Source organism: Girardinichthys multiradiatus, chromosome 23 (assembly GCF_021462225.1).
Source record: "Girardinichthys multiradiatus isolate DD_20200921_A chromosome 23, DD_fGirMul_XY1, whole genome shotgun sequence".
Classification (NCBI taxonomy): domain Eukaryota; kingdom Metazoa; phylum Chordata; class Actinopteri; order Cyprinodontiformes; family Goodeidae; genus Girardinichthys; species Girardinichthys multiradiatus.
In genome coordinates this window covers 51,726,005-51,746,770 of record NC_061815.1, presented here as the reverse complement: position 1 = coordinate 51,746,770, position 20,766 = coordinate 51,726,005, and the positions used below count along the sequence as shown (strand labels likewise).

Below are 20,766 nucleotides of genomic sequence, written 5' to 3'. Positions count from 1 at the left end.
AGTCTGTGTGCAGAGAGGTGATGAAGGAGCAGAGGGAGGAAGAGGAGGAGAAAGTGTTTACTGATGCAGATTGGTTCCACAGATGCCAACAGTTTGCTTTAAACAGGACAGAACGAGAAGCCAAAAAAATCTTGAAATGTTATTGTTTCTACCGCAGCATCAAACTGTAGAGATTTCTGCTACTGTGTCGCACTTAAATATTTCAGTCAATAAACAGACAAAGATAACCTGAGGAAATACAGAAAGCAGTTTTTAAATAAGATTTTATTTATTAAGGGAAAAAGCTCTAAAGCCACTATGTGAAAACAGTTCAATTATGCATTAAACACATTGTTTAGTTATGTTTCACTAGCAACATCCAGGCCTGATTACTACCAGGCTTGCATAATGAAACAGGTTAAACAGAACCTGTCTGACAACATGAAGTAGCCTGCTCTCTAGTTGAAGATCATGGAGGAGAATGTCCAGCCATTAGTTTATTACCTTAAGCTTAACAACATTTGGGTTCTGCAGGAGAACAATGGTTCAAGGAACAGCAGGAGATCATGAAAAAAACTAATTTTGTCTTCTGTGACGGCAGCATTAATGCAGAGATGTTAGAGCAACATCTGCTGCCTTCTGGACCACATCTTCTCTCAAAACATCCTTGGAGGTTTCACCAAGACAATGGAAAACCAAAGGCTTGGCAGAGAAGAAGGAGAGTACGGCTGCCTTCTGCAGTCCTGACATGTCTTCAGTGTTGGAGACAAGCTCATAGTGATGGACACCTTATACACCTGCAACCCTTCATGACATGGTAGGAATGGTAAGAATGTGAACATTGCAGAGTAAAAGGTTATTTTTTCTGCTGGACCTCAGGGAGCTTCAGATGTTCTGCTGGGTGACATAGCTCCACAGTGAGGAACCTTTAGAGAAACAACTTTTGTTCTCCAGCTTTTTGTGTTGCGCTTTGAGAAAACCAGCAGAGCAGGAAGTCGCATGGTCTCTAACAGGCTTTTGTTTGAGAACATGAAAAGATCAACCAGCTAGCTGCACATTAAACAGTTTTAATTATTTGCAGTCTGAGGAAAGTGATGGAAAACTGTAAACTGTCCTAAACAGACGTGTCTCTGCAGCTGAATGAGGTTCGCTTGTGGAGCTCAGAGAGGAGGCCATATGGTTTGGAGAGCAATAACTGGAACCTGCTGCAACAAAGGAGTAATTGAGAAGGAAAGGAGTTGTGAGTCTTGACTCGACAAAGCTGTGAAAACTCTCTTCTTTCAGGCTAATGAAGCTGTCGTCTGGGGGTGTGGTGGAGGACAGGGAGGAGGCCGGGGCGCTGGGCAGGGAGGTGGAGGCCGAGCGGTCCGGGACGTGATTTGTCATACAATCTGAATCTTTAGGAGGGCCACAGCAGAGACACCTCCTCTCCATATGTCTGCTTCGTTTGCATCTGAAAGCTGCAGGGCTGCAAGAGGAGGAGGAGGAGGAGGAGGAAGGTGATGGTGTGTCGTGAACTACATCAGTAGTCAGTACTCAGACATTAGCTGGAGTTGTACTCTAAATGTTTTCAGAACAGAGAAAATTAACTCCATATTCTTGAAAAGTTTCACTACAAACAATAAGATTTAATTTTTTCTTTTGTATAGAAACAAATTTCCAAAATAAAAGCATCTATGTGTCTCAGCTCTGGTTTCCAGTTTGCTGGGTTGATTTGATGAGTTTGGGGTTTTTTGCCGTTGTGCAATAGCGGCACTGATTATGGTCTGCTTTAAATACGTTTATACACCCAGTGCAGAGAATAAAACCTAAACTGTTCACAGAAATGTTCCCCGCATTCCCACTTTATTTGTGGGTGTTAGATTCGGGATCCGGAAGGACTGACCTGCTGTAGCGACCCCTGAATGAGGGAGTAGCTGAAAGGGCTCGTCCAAAATGGTGCATTGAACTGTAATTATCTCAGATTAAAATATAATTTATCTGATTCCCAATCAAATGAAACAATTCAAACTGTTTGTGCATGTAGACATGGTTCTGTATCAGTTTTACTTCTCCAGTGCTCCACCTAATGTTTTAAAGGGGGACTGCAGGGAGCACATCTCAGATGTCTATAAACAGGAACTCCAGTCTTATGACCAACATACCAGCAGAATCTCTCCTTAAGACAGCTAAAGGATGTTGGAGTTCAGTGGAGACAGTCTGATGCAGTGGAACCATGTTAGAAACTGCACAGCCTGGTTGTGTGATGGACCAAGAAGTCCATGAAGACCATGAACCAGAGCTGACAGTTTTATGAGCCTGAATCAGACCTCTGAAGGTCTTATCAGAGATATGAATTGCTCTGAACTGTGAGCAGCTTTAGAGCTTCTCACCATTCTGACATGTTCTCCTGCTGTCCTCAGAGGAACAATGAGGCTGCGTGCAGGACGCCCAGCCTCTGATCCTGTTGATGATCATGGTGGTGGTGAAGGTGATGATGAGATCCAGTGGGGAGGGGGTTAGGGTTAGGGGACCCCTGTCAGGTCATGACAGGGGTCATGACCTGCGGTCTCTTTGCAGACATCTGTAGCTGCAGCACATTCTCCAACATCTCCCCTCCGAGCAATCAGCTTCAGGCAGCTCTGTGTGACCTGTAGAGCCCCTGAGGCCCCGCCTCCTTATCAGCATGCGAAGCTGGGGTCTGAGCCTAAACCGTTGGCCTACAAAGGAGGGTGCAGCTGAAATATGGCCCAGAGGCCTACAAAGAGACATTATTCCTGGGGTTCCTTATAGATGAATCCGAATCTCGCTTCAGCTCTACTGGTCTTGCATTCTGCTGCCTCCTGCTGGTGGCAGACACACTTTGGCTCAGACCTGTCACAAGAAGCACAGGTCTCTCCATTAGTGATTCAAGCTGTTCTTCTCATCATCTTTGTCTCCACCTCAATGGTGCATTCACTGAACCTCAGAATAAAGGTATTTGCGACTTGCTGTAAGGCAGATATATTATTTTCTCCTCTGAAAGAAAAGATGTTTGAACTGTTCCTGCCTGGACAGTCGTCCTACTTGTTTGTCTGTTTTTGTCCCCATTAATTATGAACAGATGGACGAACTTGGAAAACAAAAGCTGAATATTTGTTATAGCAGGTGGTTGCTTTGTTTTCTGAACCTAAAATCTCTGCAGAGTCACTGACCATCAGGAAGGTTTTTGGAATAAAGTCTAATACAAATGTCATCTCAAGATCCTTTATAGACAAACAGATCCAATTTATCCAGAAACATATTACCATCCAGTCATGCAGACAGATTCTAAGTCAATCACGTACAAGTTGGTCCTAGTTATCAAACAATTCAGTCACGTTCAGTTATTTTATTCAAACTGTAGTAATGTTTCTATGAAAGGAAAGCTAGCAGACACTGACTGCAGCATTCAATTCAATTCAATTCAACTCAATTCAGTTTATTTATATAGCACCAATTCACAACACATGTCGTCTCAAGGTTCTTCACAACAGTCAGGTTCATACATTCCAATTAATAACTAATCATTGAACAGTTCAGTCAGATTCAGTTATTTATTCAAATTGGATAAAAAGTTTTTCTATCTAAGGAAACCCAGCAGATTGCATCCAGTCAGTGACTTGCAGCATTCACTCCTCCTGGATGAGCATGTAGAGACAGTGGACAGTCACTGGGGTTGACTTTGCAGCAATCCCTCATACTGAGCATGCATGTAGCAACAGTGGAGAGGAAAAACTCCCTTTTAACAGGAAGAAACCTCCAGCAGAACCAGAACCAGTGTGAGCGGCCATCTGCCACGACCGACTGGAGGTTTGAGAGAACAGAGCAGAGACACAAAGAGAACAAAAGAAGCACTGATCCAGGAGTACTTTCTATGGGAAGGAAAAGTAAATGTTAATGGATGTAGCTCCTTTAGTCGTTTCATCTAGAAAGAAAGAACAGATAAACTCTGAGCCAGTTTTCAAGGTTAGAGTCTGAAAGAGAGAACATAGAGTTAGTTACAGTAGAAGCTCAGTCAGTAGCCATGTCTAGGAGAGAGAAAGGGTTAAACACTGAAAGACAGGGTCATGTGGATCATCTGTAGAAGGTGAGCATTAAGTTGTTGCCAGCAGAAGCTTGGACGATGCCCCTCTCCAGAAAGGTGTCACAGGTAGACACAGAGTCAGGCCAGGTGTAGCTTCTAGGAAGAGAAAAGAGAGAGAACATAAAGTTAAAAGCTGAAATATCAGCAAATAATGCAAAATTAGAGAGTAGTATGAGAATGTAGCAGAGAGGGTGAAAGTGGTCATTATGTCCTCCAGCAGCCTAAGCCTATAGCAGCATAACTACAGAGATAGCTCAGGATAAACTAAGCCACTCTAACTATAAGCTTTATCAAAAAGGAAAGTTTTAAGCCTAGCCTTAAAAGTAGACAGGGTGTCTGCCTCACGGACTAAAACTGGGAGCTGGTTCCACAGGAGAGGAACCTGATAACTAAAGGATCTGCCTCCCATTCTACTTCTAGAGACTCTAGGAACCACCAGTAAACCTGCAGTCTGAGAACAAAGTGCTCTGTTAGGAACATATGGACCAATCAGATCTCTGATGTATGATGGAGCTAGATCATTAAGGGCTTTATATGTGAGGAGGAGAATTTTAAATTCTATTCTGGATTTAACAGGGAGCCAATGAAGGGAAGCTAAAATAGGAGAAATATGGTCTCTCTTTTTAATTTTCATCAGAACTCTTGCTGCAGCATTTTGAATCAGCTGAAGGCTTTTAACTGCATTTTGTGGACATCCTGATAGTAAAGAATTACAATAGTCCAGCCTTGAAGTAACAAATGCATGGACTAGTTTTTCAGCATCACTCCTGGACAGGATATTTCTAATTTTGGCAATGTTCTGGAGGTGAAAGAAGGAAATCATAGAAACCTGTTTAATTTGGGATTTAAATGACATGTCCTAATCAAAGTTAACACCAAGGTTTTTTACTTTATTATCAGAGGTCAATTTAATGCCATCCAGGTTAAGTGATTGACTAAGCAGTTTCTTTTTTAAAGACTCCGGTCCAAAGACGACAACTTCTGTTTTGTCTGAATTTAGAAGCAGAAAATTTAAAGTCATCCAAATTTTTATGTCTTCAAGACATGCTTGTAGTCTATCTAACTGGTTGGGCTCATCAGGATTTATGGATAAGTAAAGCTGAGTATCATCAGCGTAACAGTGAAAATTTATCCTATGCTGCCTGATAATTTGACCTATTGGAAGCATATATATAGTAAAGAGAATTGGCCCAAGTACTGAACCCTGTGGTACTCCACAATTAACCCTGGAGTTTAAAGATGATTTATCATTTACATGAACAAACTGGAATCTGTCAGACAGATAAGATTTAAACCAGCCTAGCGCTGGTTTAAATCTCACTCCTTTGGTCCTGACCATGCATGATGATACTACAGCAGCCACCTCCAGAGTGGATGTGACATGAAAGTCTGGATCTACAATCCAGCCTAAACACGGCAGATCTATTACACAGCAAAATATGCAAAAATTTAACAAACTGTGAGGGTTTGAGTGTAAAGCTGCTGAAACCTTGATCCCAGTAGGACTGGACCCAAAACAAACGGAACTCCGTAAAAGTTAAAACTAAAACATGAACGATTTTAAATGATTGAACAAGACATTTAACAGAAAATCAGATGCATGCAGATGTTCAGCCTGTTGGACTGAGGGTCATTGGTGGATCACTGAATGGGAAGAAAAACATCTTTCAGAACAAACACCACTGCCCTCTGCTGGGCAGCAGTGAAAACTGCACATAGACCATTTCTGTCTCCTATTAGCCCAAATAACTGAAACTTGGGGAAAAAAACATTAACATCAGATTAAACAAAGAAAAACTAGTTTTCTCTGATGAAAAAGCGCCTGTTTGAATGATTAAACCACAGTTTGAATTCAAACTATTTTCATCTGTATTTTAGCTTTTCCTGAAATAAACATTTCTGCAGAGTTGAAAACTAAAAACAGTCTCTAGAGAGCTGCTTTCTCATACAGAGGACTGTGTTCCTGAATGCCTCATCAGTAGTCCAGACCCATATGTCTTTTGTATTCCTAATGACCCCCATCCTACACAATGCCCCCCCTTTGGGGGTAATAACTTTTCACCTGGTGGTAGATGCCACTTTAAAGGTTAGAAAAGCAAATACTAAATATGTCTGATTAAGAAAATCAGTCTAAGCTCCTTGTTGGTCAATGATGAGCAGCTTTACAGAGCAACAACTGGGTGAACACCGACTGAAGAATATTAATATGATGCGTCTTTATCGGTTTAGACAAACTACCCCACTCAGTGGCCTTGGACATGCAGCGTGTTGCAGATATTTGTCATGTAATCCTTGAATCGGACTTAGTTTAGTTTCTAGTTTATTTCCATGTTATGACTGCACCTATACTCTCAAACCTACCTGCTGCCAGTGTTGACGCAAGCTCCGAACTGGTGGTAACATAATTCTTTAGCACCCTCCTCAGGAGGAGACAGTCCTGCAGCTTGCTGGACCTTTTTCTTAGATACAAAGTGATGTTGGAACAGTTTTACAACAATGTGACCTGAAGCTGCAGAAAACATAAGATCCTTTGGGTTCTGGCTGCAGTAAAACCCAAATTAAACTGGGCCCATAACACTGAGGAGTCAAAGTTCAACCTGCTCTGATAGAAACTACAGCATGTTCTTAAAATGGTTCAAATCCAAACAGCTGAGAATGAACCCCCCCCGATAAAACCAGGCTGAGACGCTTTTTCTCAATAAACATTTATTTGAACTACTTTAAGAAAAAATAGATTTTTTTACATCTTTTTTTACAGTACATTGTGTGCGTTTAGAAAAAGTTTAAAGTCGTCAGGAAATAAAGCAGCAGAGCGACAATTACAAACACTGAGGATTCTGGGAAAAAACAAGAAAAAAAAAACATCACACTGACAGAACCGGGTCAGACGGGTCAAACAGATCATACCGGAGTCTGATCAGACCAGACTAATTCAAACCTGATCAGACTGGTTCCGATCAGATTGGATTTGTCCAGGTCAGACCACATGTTACCAGATCAGACTGGATCACAGTGGGGCAGACCAGAACATAGTGAACTTGGACCAAATGAGACTCGATCAGACCAGGTCTGAAGAAGATAAGCTGTGATGATCTTCAGGTTCTGATGTTTTAGACCTATAGGTGGATTCTAAGAGTTCAGAAGAAAAAAAGCTGAAATTACAAAGAAGATGAAAGAAACAGGAAGAAGCTGGTTTACATTCAGAAGATTTCCTCAGACACACAGCAGACAGACAAATGTCCACCTAGATGTCCACTCAGGTGTCCACCTAGATGTCCACTCAGGTGTCCACCTAGATGTCCACTCAGATGTCCACTCAGGTGTCCACCTAGATGTCCACTCAGGTGTCCACCTAGATGTCCACTCAGATGTCCACCTAGATGTCCACTCAGGTGTCCACCTAGATGTCCACTCAGATGTCCACCTAGATGTCCACTCAGATGTCCACCTAGATGTCCACTCAGGTGTCCACCTAGATGTCCACTCAGATGTCCACCTAGATGTCCACTCAGATGTCCACCTAGATGTCCACTCAGGTGTCCACCTAGATGTCCACTCAGATGTCCACCTAGATGTCCACTCAGGTGTCCACCTAGATGTCCACTCAGGTGTCCACCTAGATGTCCACTCAGATGTCCACCTAGATGTCCACTCAGGTGTCCACCTAGATGTCCACTCAGGTGTCCACATAGGTGAGGCAGCAGACGTAAACTTTGTCAGAACAAATGTGAGGCGACAGCAGAACTTTGGCAACACGTGAGGCTGAAGGTTCGAGTGGCGGCTGAAAATACAGCAGACATCCAGTTGATGATGTCAGCAGACTGGGCAAGAGGGGCTGGGTCACAGGTTGTGCTTCTGGATACCTGGGGTGAACTCCTTGGCATTTGGGTTCAGGCTGCTCCTCATCTGTAGGAGGAAAAGGAGGAGAAGCAGTCAGGAACAGGAGGCAGCCCTAAAGGAATCACAGGTTTCCCGGCTCCTGATTGGGTAATCTTACGACCACTTCCAGGTCAGAGGCCTCAGCGTGCATGTCTGGGTCCAGAACAAGGAGGCCGATCTGCTCCTGCAGCTGACCCACGCTCCCAGGCGGGAGGTCTCTGGATGGTATGAACCATTCCCACTGGTCCTCCTCATCCAGCATCTCCTGGAAGCAGTGCTCGATGAACTCCTCCTCCCACAACTCCTCCTCCACCTGCAGACACATAAACATACAGAAGCACAGAGAGAGAGACTGGGATGAAGCTACAACGAAGGAAAATGGTTTTAAACTCAAAGGGCCTAAAATGACAACATAAATGCTTCAGAATCAGAGTTAGAGACTGGTCTCTATTCATCTGGTCGGCTCAGCTTTAACCTACTTCACTGAGAAAATGTATTTACTCCCTAAACCCAATAAGTTTAGGGAGTAAATTCTGGCAAACCGTCCGGCGCCTCAGGAAGGGGAAGCAGTGCTTTGCCAACACCGTTTATAGTGGCGGTGGAAGGAATACTTCGAGGATCTCTTCAATCCTGCCATCACGCATTCCCTGGTGGAAACAAAGGCTGGGGACTCGGGGTTGGACTCTTTCATCACCCAGGCTGAAGTCACCGAGGTGGTTAAAAAGCTCCGTGGTGGCAAGGCTTCGGGGGTGGATGAGATCCGCCCTGAGTACCTCAAGTCTCTGGATGTTGTAGGGCTGTCATGGTTGACACGCCTCTTCAACATTGCGTGGCGGTCGGGGACAGTGCCTCTGGACTGGCAGACTGGGGTGGTGGTCCCCCTTTATAAGAAGGGTGACCGGAGGGTGTGTTCCAACTACAGGGGGATCACACTCCTCAGCCTCCCTGGTAAGGCCTACGCCAGGGTATTGGAGAGGAGAGTCCGGCCGATAGTCGAACCTCGGCTTCAGGAGGAACAGTGTGGTTTTCGTCCCGGCCGTGGAACACTGGACCAGCTCTATACCCTCTACAGGGTACTCGAGGGTTCATGGGAGTTTGTCCAACCGGTTCACATGTGTTTTGTGGACCTGGAGAAGGCATTCGACTGTGTCCCTCATGATGCCCTGTGGGGGGTGCTCCAGGAGTATGGAATCGGGGGCCCTTTATTAGGGGCCATCTGGTCTCTGTACAAGCGGAGCAGGAGTTTGGTCCGCATTGCCGGCACTAAGTCGGACCTGTTCCCGGTGCATGTTGGACTCCGGCAGGGCTGCCCTTTGTCACCGGTCCTGTTCATAACTTTTATGGACTTGGGTCTTGTTCACAAGTGAGGGAAGAATGGAGCGGGAGATCGACAGACGGATCGGTGCGGCTGCCGCAGTAATGGGGGCGCTGTGCCGGTCCGTTGTGGTGAAGAGAGAGCTGAGCCGAAAAGCAAAGCTCTCAATTTACTGGTCGGTCTACGTTCCTATCCTCACCTATGGTCATGAACTTTGGGTCATGACCGAAAGAACGAGATCACGGATACAAGCGGCTGAAATGAGTTTCCTCCGTAGGGTGGCCGGGCACTCCCTTAGAGATAGGGTGAGGAGCTCGGCCATCTGGGAGGGGCTCGGAGTAGAGCCGCTGCTCCTCCACATCGAGAGGAGCCAGTTGAGGTGGCTCGGGCATCTATACCGGATGCCTCCTGGACGCCTTCCTCTGGAGGTGTTCCAGGCACGTCCCACCGGGAGGAGGCCCAGGACACGCTGGAGGGACTATGTCTCTCGGCTGGCCTGGGAACGCCTTGGGCTCCCCCTGGAGGAGCTGGAGGAGATGTCTGGGGAGAGGGACGTCTGGGCGTCTCTGTTGAGTCTGCTGGCCCCGCGACCCGGTCCCGGATAAGCGGAAGACGACGAGTACGAGTACGAGTACCCAATAAGTGGTCGTTCCTCCTTGTGCAGCAGCAGCTGTCATCAGGTAATGAGACCCTAACATCATTGTGGAGGAACTTTGACCCACTCTGCTTTGCTGAACTGATTTATTTAATTTCCTGCAGGAACGGCCTGTTTAATGCCATGCTACAGCATCTACATCCGATACAAATCTGGAATTTGATTAGGCCACTGCAAAATCTTTATTTTGCTTTTTTAAGCCAATCAGATGTGGGCTTGCCAGTGAGCTTCGGATCATTGTCCTGCTGCAGAACCTGAGTGCCCTGATGGTCAAAGATTCAGTTAGGGATCTTGTTAAAAACAAGAATTTCCTATCATTGATTTTTTTTCCCACCACTGACTGAACGAAATGGACGTCGTCTTTTGGACACAGAAGAATCGGGTGTCCAAAATGGATGGATTGTTCAGTGTGACATTATGCTGCTGCAACACAAAGAGGAACTTATTTTAAGCCTTTTTATCCATCTTTATCCAGGGGGACCAGTAACTGGGACGAACCCAGAGATCTATTCAGATCTTCAGGTGGTGGGTTCAGCAGCTGTGAGTCACCTTCAGCCAGTAGCTTCGACATGAGGCCTCACTCAGTTTCTTCCTCTTCCTGAACCATCAGCAGGTAAAGTGGGCCTCCTCCGAGCTGAGTTCCAGCTGAAGTTCTTCGGGTCTGATCACACGCTGCCGGGAGGAGTTCAGGAACAATGTGGGCCGACTGAATGCTTCCAGATGGGAATTTGCCCTCAGTCATCGTTCCACATTAAGCAGCAGAGTCTGGGCTCTGAGAGGAGCTGCAGGTCCTAATGAGAAGTTCTGCTTCCTGTTGAACCTTCACTCAGAAGATACTCACAGATCACCATCTGCTGGTCTGAGTTGGGATCAACATGTTGCGACTGCACTGTTGTATTGCTCTTGCATCTTATACTGCTCTATATTTACTCTCACTCACTTAAAACTGTGCACATATATTAATATTATATTGTAGATATGTTTATACTGTTTAATTTGTATTGTATTGCACCGACTACGCCAAAACAAATTCCTTGTATGTCCAAAAACGTACTTGGCAATAAAGCTTTTCTGATTCTGATTCTGATTCTGATTTATCCAAAGCATTCACATCAAGGAACCCCCAGGTCATGTGCTATTTGTTTGGTCATGTGACAGTGACGCAGCACAGGATTGTGGGAAGTTTACCTGAAGCAAGGTTAGGTCATGTTTGTCTAAAGAGCAGAGAAATATAATATCGGTTCTTAGCTGTAACACCGGTATTAATATCAGATATAGATATCAGTTCAATCCCTAACTTTATATTCAGCAGAACCCAACTGTAATGTTTGGATTTTAGTAGGTTCTGGACATGAACTGGACCTCTGGTAAAGTTGTTTTGGATTCTTAGTTTAGAAACTCAACTGAAATACCGTAAAATAAAAACAATACAACAAGCAAGAATTCCTGGTCAGTAGGAGGTTCTAACTGGACCCTGGTAAAAACCAGATCCAGAACTTTTGCAGTCATCAAACGTCTGGAACATTTTAGGCAAATTAGTTAGGGAACTTTCCAAAGGGACACTGTAGACGGTTCTGGACTGAATGGTTCTGGATCAGATCCCAGGTTACTGTGAGCTTAACTAGGTCTCTGAATTTTTGCTGGTGCTCCCAAATCCCTTCAGAACCTTAATCAGCTGACCGTATCAGGACGGAACCAGCATAGTGGGTTGGAAACACTGGTTCTCAGCTGCTCACCTGCCTGTTGAACTCCTCCTCGTTCTCCATCCACATGTATTCTGCAAACGGGTCCTCCTCGGAACCGAACTGACTGCTGAGGACCACCTCTCCGGTACCAGAGGTGGATGTGGTCGCGATGGTCGGGTCCTTCATGTCTCTGCGGGGCGGAGTGAGGTAGGTGACCGTTAATCAGTCAGCTCTGAGCGGCCAGGCTGTCTGTGAAGGCCGCTGACTCACTGAGACCCAACAGAAGCAGCCAACACACACAGGGACAGCCTGAGAACACGCACACAGAACCAGAACCGGGTCAGAACACTCAATAATCCTAATAATAATAATAATAATACATTTAAACACTCACTGGGCTGATTTATTCGACAGTAAAACTCTCCAACGGTCAAAGGGCAAAATAACTCCTTCAGAGCCGAAATGGCTGCTCAGTTGCTGTTTGTTTACATCAGCTGCATCATGATTGGCTGAAGGGACATGCTGCCTTCACGGCCCAGATATTCTGTCAGGATACAGAACGTCGAGTTTATGACAGACAAACGCGGTACGGAAAAAATTAAAATTGAATCGACCATTTAAAAACCTGCGTGATGGCTTAAAGGTTTCTGTGGTTCCTTCGGTGTGAACTGAGGATGGACCCTGTGGGATGAATGAGTCCCTAAATTAGATCCAAACACCCAACGGGCTTCTGTAAACGTCACACGCAAGAAATAGGCCCACATTGCGGTTGCGCACTATTTCACCGCCAGAGAGGCAAGCGGCGCGGCGGGTGGGCTTGGACTGCTCCCCATTTCTAACGGTTGGGACAGGCCAGCTGACAGCCGTGCCTGGGGCCGGGGCAGGGTGCTCTTCTATGGGCCCCCACCAAGGGAATGCTTGATCTAGTAGAAGATGACTTCATATTTATCATTTAAAGGTTGATGCTGCCTTCTTATTCCTTCCACGTTCTCACTGACTCTCCTCTTCCTCTTCCTATCTGCTCCAATCTTTGGATTTGTCCTTCTTAGAACAGGTTCTAGATAGCATTACTTCTTTAGTAGACTAAAAGTGACACAAATCCCCAAATTAAGGTAATTTAATACATTGTCATGTTTCATTTGAAAAAGAATTGCAAATATATATCAAATAAAAACTTTTTTCAGTATACTTTAAATCTCTCAATTTATTACTATAGGAAGTCATTAAATTGGGAAGCTAAACTACATTATACAATAATTTAAACTGCTGCCTAATGTCAATTAATGAACCCTAACATCTGATTGGTTAACCTGCATAGCTACTCAGCTGCTGACCAATCACTTTCTCTATAATATTAGTTTTGCTGAGTGATTTTCATTTGTAATTGTTAAAATAATTAGTAACAATTTAAATAAAGAATGGTTTCTACATTGTTATTTAAGATAATGATGGATTTATTTGATGCATACAGCTGCAGTTATGTTGCACATTTTATTATTAATTCTGGACTTTTTAATGTATTGAATTGTGGCACTTTTGGCTGTCACCATGGTACTGTTTCTCTATATCAAAGTGATGGAGCGGCTGCTTGACCCAGAGCGGAGGGACAGATTGAAGATGTTTTTGATAATTAAACAGAAGGAAGATGATGTTGCGGAGTGATTTTTCCATGGCTGAAAACTCCTGTTTCCAAGATGAAACCAAAGCAGTTCTGGATCCGGAGAGTAGAGACTGGTAAACATGGAGTAAAACCAGTTTATTACCACTGAAACACCACTGGAATAGGATTGCTAAAATATTAATTAGATAAACCTAGAGCGGAATGGCAAGTTCACCGGCGACATCTCCCAGTTCAAATATGTAAATTTAGTAAATGGCAAAACTTCAAAATCCTCAGGTTGACAGCATGACTGAGTTTCTCCCACGTTAAAGGAAAAGTAGATGGCGGTGGAGGGAAGAAGTCAGCAGGGATCACACAGAACTATACAATTCAGAATTGGTCAAGAATTGTCAAGTAGATATGTAGAAGACCATGGAAAAGGTAAGAAAATCTGAAATATTATGAAGTGTTTGGCTGGCATTGACTGGGGAGCAATTAAACTGGTTTCACATAGATCAGATCAAATATGGATTAAGGAAGAATAATTTATGGTTCAGCAGCAAAAAAACATCTGGAAAATGAGACATTATTGAACATCAAGCATTAAGACTTTCCCCAACAGCAGCTCTGGGGGTAGAAATGGTAGAAGTCAAGTCAAGTTTGTTTATGTAGCGCTTTTCAGCAACAAGGAACTCAAAGTGCTGCACATGAGGAAAAACATTACAATGATACAGAAAATCAAACACAGAAAAACCAATTAAATGACATTAATAATCCTTGGGAGTTTACTGGTAAGAGCTGGTTCTGATCCAATCTTTCTAATAGAGGTAATTAGCTCATTAAGTCCTCTGTGGTAGGAATTCATCCGGTGCTAGAAGAAAAATGATATTAATCCTTGAGGTCGCTGGTAGGAGGCAGCTGTGGTCCCATCATTCAAGTAGAGAAGCTGGGTCACTGGTAGGTCCAAACCTTTTAATACTAATAATGTTTGGCTTTCACTGGTATGAAATAGTTGTAATACAATCCTTCTAAGAAATCTAAAAATCTCTGGTCATTGGTGTAAAAACAGCTTTAGTCCAAATTTTCAACTACTAATAATATTTGGCCATTAGAAACGCCGTTAGATCTGAGGCGAACACAATTAGCAATAAATTACTGGTTAAATTTACAAGGTAATAACCTGGCTCGTCCAACATGTGACATCTTAAATCCATGCTGGGAAGAAGAAACAAAAGAAGCAAAACGTTTCAGATGGGTTGTTAGAAACAGGAGAATTTCAAGTATGTAGTTTAGAAATAAGTCCAATATTACCTGTGTAGCCCTTGCTTGCAACAGCGAAGACTACATGTATTTCCTAGGTTCTAGAGGAGTTGTATAAACGAGGGAAATTGTGAAATTTAAACAGTTGGCAGATTTAATACAATTTAACAATAGCACAATAAAACAGTACAAGTTACAACAAATGAAGAGCTCTTTCAAAACAAAACACAAATCTGGAATTGTTTGCAGTGTAATGTCCTTTGTATATTATCAATGTGTGAAATGTTTGGTGTAAAACAAAAGGTCCTCCAATGATTTAGGTATCAGTTTAGAATAAAGTGAATTGGTTATTCCTTATCTGGGGTCCTGTGGTTCGAAGTGTTCAGGTCCATAGATCCTTTCCAGGAACCTAAGCAGCTGGCCAATCTGCTATGAGATTCATCAACATCAAAAATCAACTCCAAGATCAGATCAGGGACCACTAAAAACCAGACTGCACATAGAGTACTGAACAATTAAGGAAATAATTCTAATCAGTGTGTTGCAGGAATTGTATGAACTATATGTGATTGGAAGCTGAGTGTTATGGAGGACCGATCCTGACAAAATTAAAAATAAAAGCAGAAATATATATATTTTGTTTTTCCTTTTCCTTACACATGCCTTTGTTCTTTTGACATTTCCTCGTCTCTCTTTTTTCTTTACCGTATGCATTTCTGCTTCATTATGCAAATGAAGAGGGCTGCCTTCTTCTCTCCAGCTCCTCTCCTATTGGTCAATAACAGGAAGGAGGAGGATCCATGTGCAGGCCGAGGGTGTGTCCCAATTCAGGGGCTGGATCCTTCCAAGTCTGTACTTGTGGGCTGATTACATCACAGATTACGGTGAAGAAGGTCTGTCAGATGCTGCCGACAAATGTGTCCTTCTTTTGCCCGATTTGAAGGATGCGTTGTGAGTATCCTTTGCGGTCCATCTTTTCCCATGATTCATTGCGGGTCGAAGCGTTTTGGTCAAACAGGGCAGCCATGGTGGACCACAGTGGCAAAAGCTGTGAGTAAACTGTGAAAAATTACACTTTCTGTGACACAAATGAACTTTTACAATGTTTTTAGTGCGGGAATATAACTATGTAGACGTAAAAAATCTGCTTGATTTATCAAGACATCGCTTAATTTCAAACGTGCTCCGACATGTTCGGAAGAGAAATACACTTTCAAATGCAAGCAAATCTCAGTAAAGAAGTGAAAAGTTTGAAAGAGCTTGTTTTAGACATTTGAGTAGAAATATTTTAATATGTTCTGTAAATTAAGACAAATGTAAAATAAAAAAAGACTTGTTTTACACTGATATTAAGTAAGATGGTTTTTCTTGTTGTTTTTATTGTTTAGGTACAAAGCAGCAGACGGCCCAGTTAATGAAGCTCAGGGCTGAGAACCACCACCTTTTTACTGGAGCTAAAAACTCAGCCATCGTGGCTTGGAGGTACAATAACAACATTCTTTACAGTCAGTTTCTGTCCAGTTTCAATAACTTCTATCTTTCTAACTTTCATAAATATCCATCCATTGATTAACATACTTCTTTTGGTTTTCCCTCTTTCTTTTTGCTTGTTTAGGACAATTCTGGAGAAGATGGACCAACAGGTGAAGGTCAGCCCCTTGCAGGACAAAAAAAAGTGGGACAATATGAAAAAGAAATATAAAGTTTGTTCAGAAGTTCTCATGTCACACACAAATAAAAAATATTTCTAAAAGTCTTGTTGGTTTCTCTGTTTAGTCAACTCTTCTTTTATTCCATCTAACTTTAGGATTGTAAGTATCCAGGGTCAGGAGAGGAAGTCAGTGAAAAGCCCACTGCTGCTACTTGGACCTGGTTTGTCCTTATGGATGAGATGTTGGGACAGAGGTCTTCCACAACACCTCCTGTCCTGATTGCCTCCATCCCTGAGGACACTCCAGGGCCAAGCGGAGCGGTGGGCAACCAGATGGAGAAGGAAGACAGAGAGCCAGCAGGAAGGGGTCAGAAAAGAAAGAGGGACAGAGATGATGGAGTTGATCAGGGAGGACATGAGGCTACAGAGAATGGACAGACTGTTTTCCATCTTAGAAAGAATGGTACTGAAATAAGGTGCTATATAAGAAATAATATAAAGTTTTGTTCAGATTGTTTCTTAAAGTTTTAAGCTGTTCTAATGAATTTCAATATTGTTTTTGTCACCAATGTATTTTATTTCCATTTGATCTAACAATACATCAACTTCATTTAAATTTCTAAACACAGTTTATTTTGAAAATTACAAATAACATTTTAAACAGAATGTGGAAAGAAACAACATTCAAACAGATCAAGATTATAAGACAAAAGGCATAAAATAAAACTATGTACAAATATTTACAATGGAGACAGCAGGATCAACCTGAATGACTGATTCCTGGAAAAACCTCTTCAACAGAATAAAGAGGCAGAACAGAAAGTCTCTGACGATGTGGCTAAATATTTCACAAGGTCAGAGACTTGGATGGATGCTGCAACTGAGACCTGTGGTTTGTCTTTCTGGATGGTGAGCGAAGCATCACACAGGTGGTCTGCAGATGTTTGTGATTCCTCTTTCTGCTGTCCACGGTATCGTCCATCAAGTTTAAAGGGCTATATATACATATATATATATATATATATACAAGGGTTGGACAATGAAACTGAACCACCAGTCATTTTAGTGTGGGAGGTTTCATGGCTAAATTGGACCAGCCTGGTAGCCAGTCTTCATTGATTGCACATTGCACCAGTAAGAGCAGAGTGTGAAGGTTCAATTAGCAGGGTAAGAGCACAGTTTCGCTCAAAATATTGAAATGCACACAACATTATGGGTGACATACCAGAGTTCAAAAGAGGACAAATTGTTGGTGCACGTCTTGCTGGCGCATCTGTGACCAAGACAGCAAGTCTTTGTGATGTATCAAGAGCCACGGTATCCAGGGTAATGTCAGCATACCACCAAGAAGGACGAACCACATCCAACAGGATTAACTGTGGACGCAAGAGGAAGCTGTCTGAAAGGGATGTTCGGGTGCTAACCCGGATTGTATCCAAAAAACATAAAACCACGGCTGCCCAAATCACGGCAGAATTAAATGTGCACCTCAACTCTCCTGTTTCCACCAGAACTGTCCATCAGGAGCTCCACAGGGTCAATATACACGGCCAGGCTGCTATAGCCAAACCTTTGGTCACTCATGCCAATGCCAAACGTTGGTTTCAATGGGGCAAGGAGCGCAAATCTTGGGCTGTGAACAATGTGAAACATGTATTGTTCTCTGATGAGTCCACCTTTACTGTTTTCCCCACATCCGGGAGAGTTACGGTGTGGAGAAGCCCCAAAGAAGCGTACCACCCAGACTGTTGCATGCCCAGAGTGAAGCATGGGGGTGGATCAGTGATGGTTTGGGCTGCCATATCATGGCATTCCCTTGGCCCAATACTTGTGCTAGATGGGCGCGTCACTGCCAAGGACTACCGAACCATTCTTGAGGACCATGTGCATCCAATGGTTCAAACATTGTATCCTGAAGGCGGTGCCGTGTATCAGGATGACAATGCACCAATACACACAGCAAGACTGGTGAAAGATTGGTTTGATGAACATGAAAGTGAAGTTGAACATCTCCCATGGCCTGCACAGTCACCAGATCTAAATATTATTGAGCCACTTTGGGGTGTTTTGGAGGAGCGAGTCAGGAAACGTTTTCTTCCACCAGTATCACGTAGTGACCTGGCCACTATCCTGCAAGAAGAATGGCTTAAAATCCCTCTGACCACTGTGCAGGACTTGTATATGTCATTCCCAAGATGAATTGATGCTGTATTGGCTGCAAAAGGAGGCCCTACACCATACTAATAAATTATTGTGGTCTAAAGCCAGGTGTTTCAGTTTCATTGTCCAACCCCTGTAGATATATATACACTGCTGAAAAAAAATAAAGGGAAGACTTAAACAACACAATATAACTCCAAGTAAATCTAACTTCAGTGAAATCAAACTGTCCACTTAGGAAGCAACACTGATTAACAATCAATTTCACATCTTGTTGTTCAAATGAAAAAGACAACAGGGGGAAATCTTTGGTGATTAGCAAGACACTCAATAAAGGAGTGGTTCTGCAGGTGAGGACCACAGACCACTTCTCAGTACCGATGCTTTCTGGCTGATGTTTTGGTCACTTTTGAATGTTGGTGGTGCTTTCACACTCGTGGTAGCATGAGACGGACTCTACAACCCACACAAGTGGCTCAGGTACTGCCTCTGTCAGGTTTAAACAACCTAAAATACTTATAACATCACAAAAAGAAGAGAGAGAGACAAATAATTAGTTTTTTACTCGCTGTGAGGAGAACGGACAGAGAGTACAAATCTCCTACCACTCTGAAAAACATCTGTCCGCACCTCTCTTTTTATTATCTTTCGGGGGTCCCTGATTACAAAGAACGTTGCTCTCTTAGTATGGGAAAAACAGCTGCATCATAAACAAGTCATAAACACCATTATCTTGTAACAACACATTTCCACAGTCTCTCCATCATCTTAAGATCAGTGTGTTGTCTGTTCAGTACAATCAGCCTTCATCTTTTATGACCTCCTCAACTGCGACCGCTTCCTCCTCAGCTCCATTTATGATCTTTGCCTGCAAACAAACTCATCACATCCTTTACTCACACAAACATCATGAAAGGTTATAAAAATCAAATAATCAAGTTAAGGATAGGACAAAATATAAGATAAATCTATATTAAATTATTCCAACATTTCCCCCCTGTTTATCTTATATCTGCTCATATTCTCATATCACATAAACAGCCACTTCTGTCAGATTTTTAACTGTAAGAATATTTTCATGAGTACAAAGACAATTATACTCAGAGGTACTTACTGACATTTAAATCACAGAATCATATAGAAATGGATCTGAGTACAGGTCAGAAAAGTGGTCAGTCTCATCCTCATCATCTTCATCATCCTGATGTTTAAATAACGCATAGAGTTGGATAACTCTGTCTTCCAGGAGAAATAGCTGTGGTGATGAGACGGTTAAGAAGAGAACGAAGGCAGGTAATACAACAACATCCACACAATGTCAAAATTTCAGCAAACACTGCAAAGGAAATTATTACTGATGATACTAAAATGTTATACTTCCCATACACATCCAGCCAGGAGTCCCACATCGAGGTGCTATCAGTACATCTGATCAGAGACTGTCCTGAGAGGAGAAATAATGATTCAGCATGACTAGGACAGATAACAAGTGAAATTGTTCCAAGTATCTCAGACACCGATAAAAACAAAAAACCAGAAACACAGGGGCAGGACCTTCTCTCCCTAGATGGCATAAAACCTGAAGTTACCTTACTGTTGAATGGAAAATAAATTACTTTTCTTTGTGATACCGGAGCATGCAGGACCACCTGTAGAGAAACAATCCCAAATTCCAGACTTAGTGATCAGCAAATAACAGTAAGGTCAGCTAGTGGGAAATTGACACAAGTCTGTGAGTCTGAACCAGTTTGGATAAGAGATCCCAATGGACAGTCATGTCAGCTATCTATTCTAATGTTCCCTGAGTGTCCGGTGAATCTATTGGGACGAGATGGATTATTACATCTGGGGTTAGCATTAATTAAGACCTCAGAAGGACATACTGTAGTAAAGAGAAAAGCAGAACTCAGCCAAGGAGATTATTTCATGTTAAAAGGAGTGGGACCACCTTATTACCACTATTCACTGGATGTTCTGAATAAGCCACCCCTAGACATAGGGACAGCTTTATTAACAGAAGGAAGAAATGTCATAACTCAACTACAAGATCAGATGACACCAGATGATCTACATATTACCATGTGGTATAAAAATACTCCTGGACCAGATAAAACTTATGAAGAAGCATTAACTAAAGTAACCCCTACCAAAGTCATGGTAACTTATGTTTATACAGATGGGAAGAGTACGTCAGTTGCTGAAGTAGTGTTAGAGGAAGACACTAAGAAGCTCTGCAAAATGTGGACACCTCCACACATATCTTTATTCAAGGATAAAGAACTCAAGTGGCAGGATATGAGTAGAATAGTGCAGAGGGGAAAAGATGCCACAGACTGGTTTGCAACATCAATGAATACAGAAACCAGTTCATCCACTGGATTAACTAGGAAGCCATTATTCTGGACAATGACAGTGCAGGAAGGGATATATTTGCATACAAAGCATCAATGAGAAATATTCCTTACTGAACAGGAGGAACAGTTCTTCACTGAAGTCGC

The 20,766-nt window shown here is 42.8% G+C and overlaps 2 protein-coding genes and 1 long non-coding RNA gene across 6 annotated transcripts; 2 read left to right on the top strand and 1 right to left on the bottom strand.

Moving 5' to 3' along the window:
* Positions 1–6,752: 6,752 nt before the first annotated feature.
* On the bottom strand, positions 6,753–12,268 carry LOC124860957 (polyadenylate-binding protein-interacting protein 2-like). Of its 4 annotated transcripts, none has more exons than XR_007036516.1 (5): positions 11,992–12,257; positions 11,649–11,906; positions 8,061–8,255; positions 7,392–7,969; positions 6,753–7,307 (listed from the first exon to the last, which is right to left on the bottom strand). XR_007036516.1 is itself a non-coding variant. In XM_047354568.1 (4 exons), exons 2-4 carry the CDS (start codon positions 11,781–11,783, stop codon positions 7,904–7,906), a joined length of 396 nt encoding a protein of 131 aa, XP_047210524.1. In that variant the 5' UTR covers positions 11,784–11,787; positions 11,992–12,268; the 3' UTR covers positions 6,753–7,903. The 4 variants fall into 4 exon arrangements, 2 of the variants coding, with proteins under 2 accessions (XP_047210524.1, XP_047210523.1); XR_007036517.1 differs by having other exon boundaries at positions 7,440–7,969; XM_047354568.1 differs by having other exon boundaries at positions 6,753–7,969; positions 11,649–11,787; positions 11,992–12,268.
* LOC124860955 (guanine nucleotide exchange factor subunit RIC1-like) lies at positions 7,233–7,834 on the top strand. The gene is made up of 2 exons (XM_047354566.1): positions 7,233–7,323; positions 7,384–7,834. Exons 1-2 carry the CDS (start codon positions 7,233–7,235, stop codon positions 7,821–7,823), a joined length of 531 nt encoding a protein of 176 aa, XP_047210522.1. The 3' UTR covers positions 7,824–7,834.
* Positions 12,269–15,748: 3,480 nt separating the features above from the next.
* LOC124860958 lies at positions 15,749–16,212 on the top strand. Its single transcript, XR_007036518.1, has 2 exons — positions 15,749–15,939; positions 16,073–16,212. It is a non-coding gene; the product is annotated as an uncharacterized LOC124860958 (long non-coding RNA).
* Positions 16,213–20,766: the final 4,554 nt, after the last annotated feature.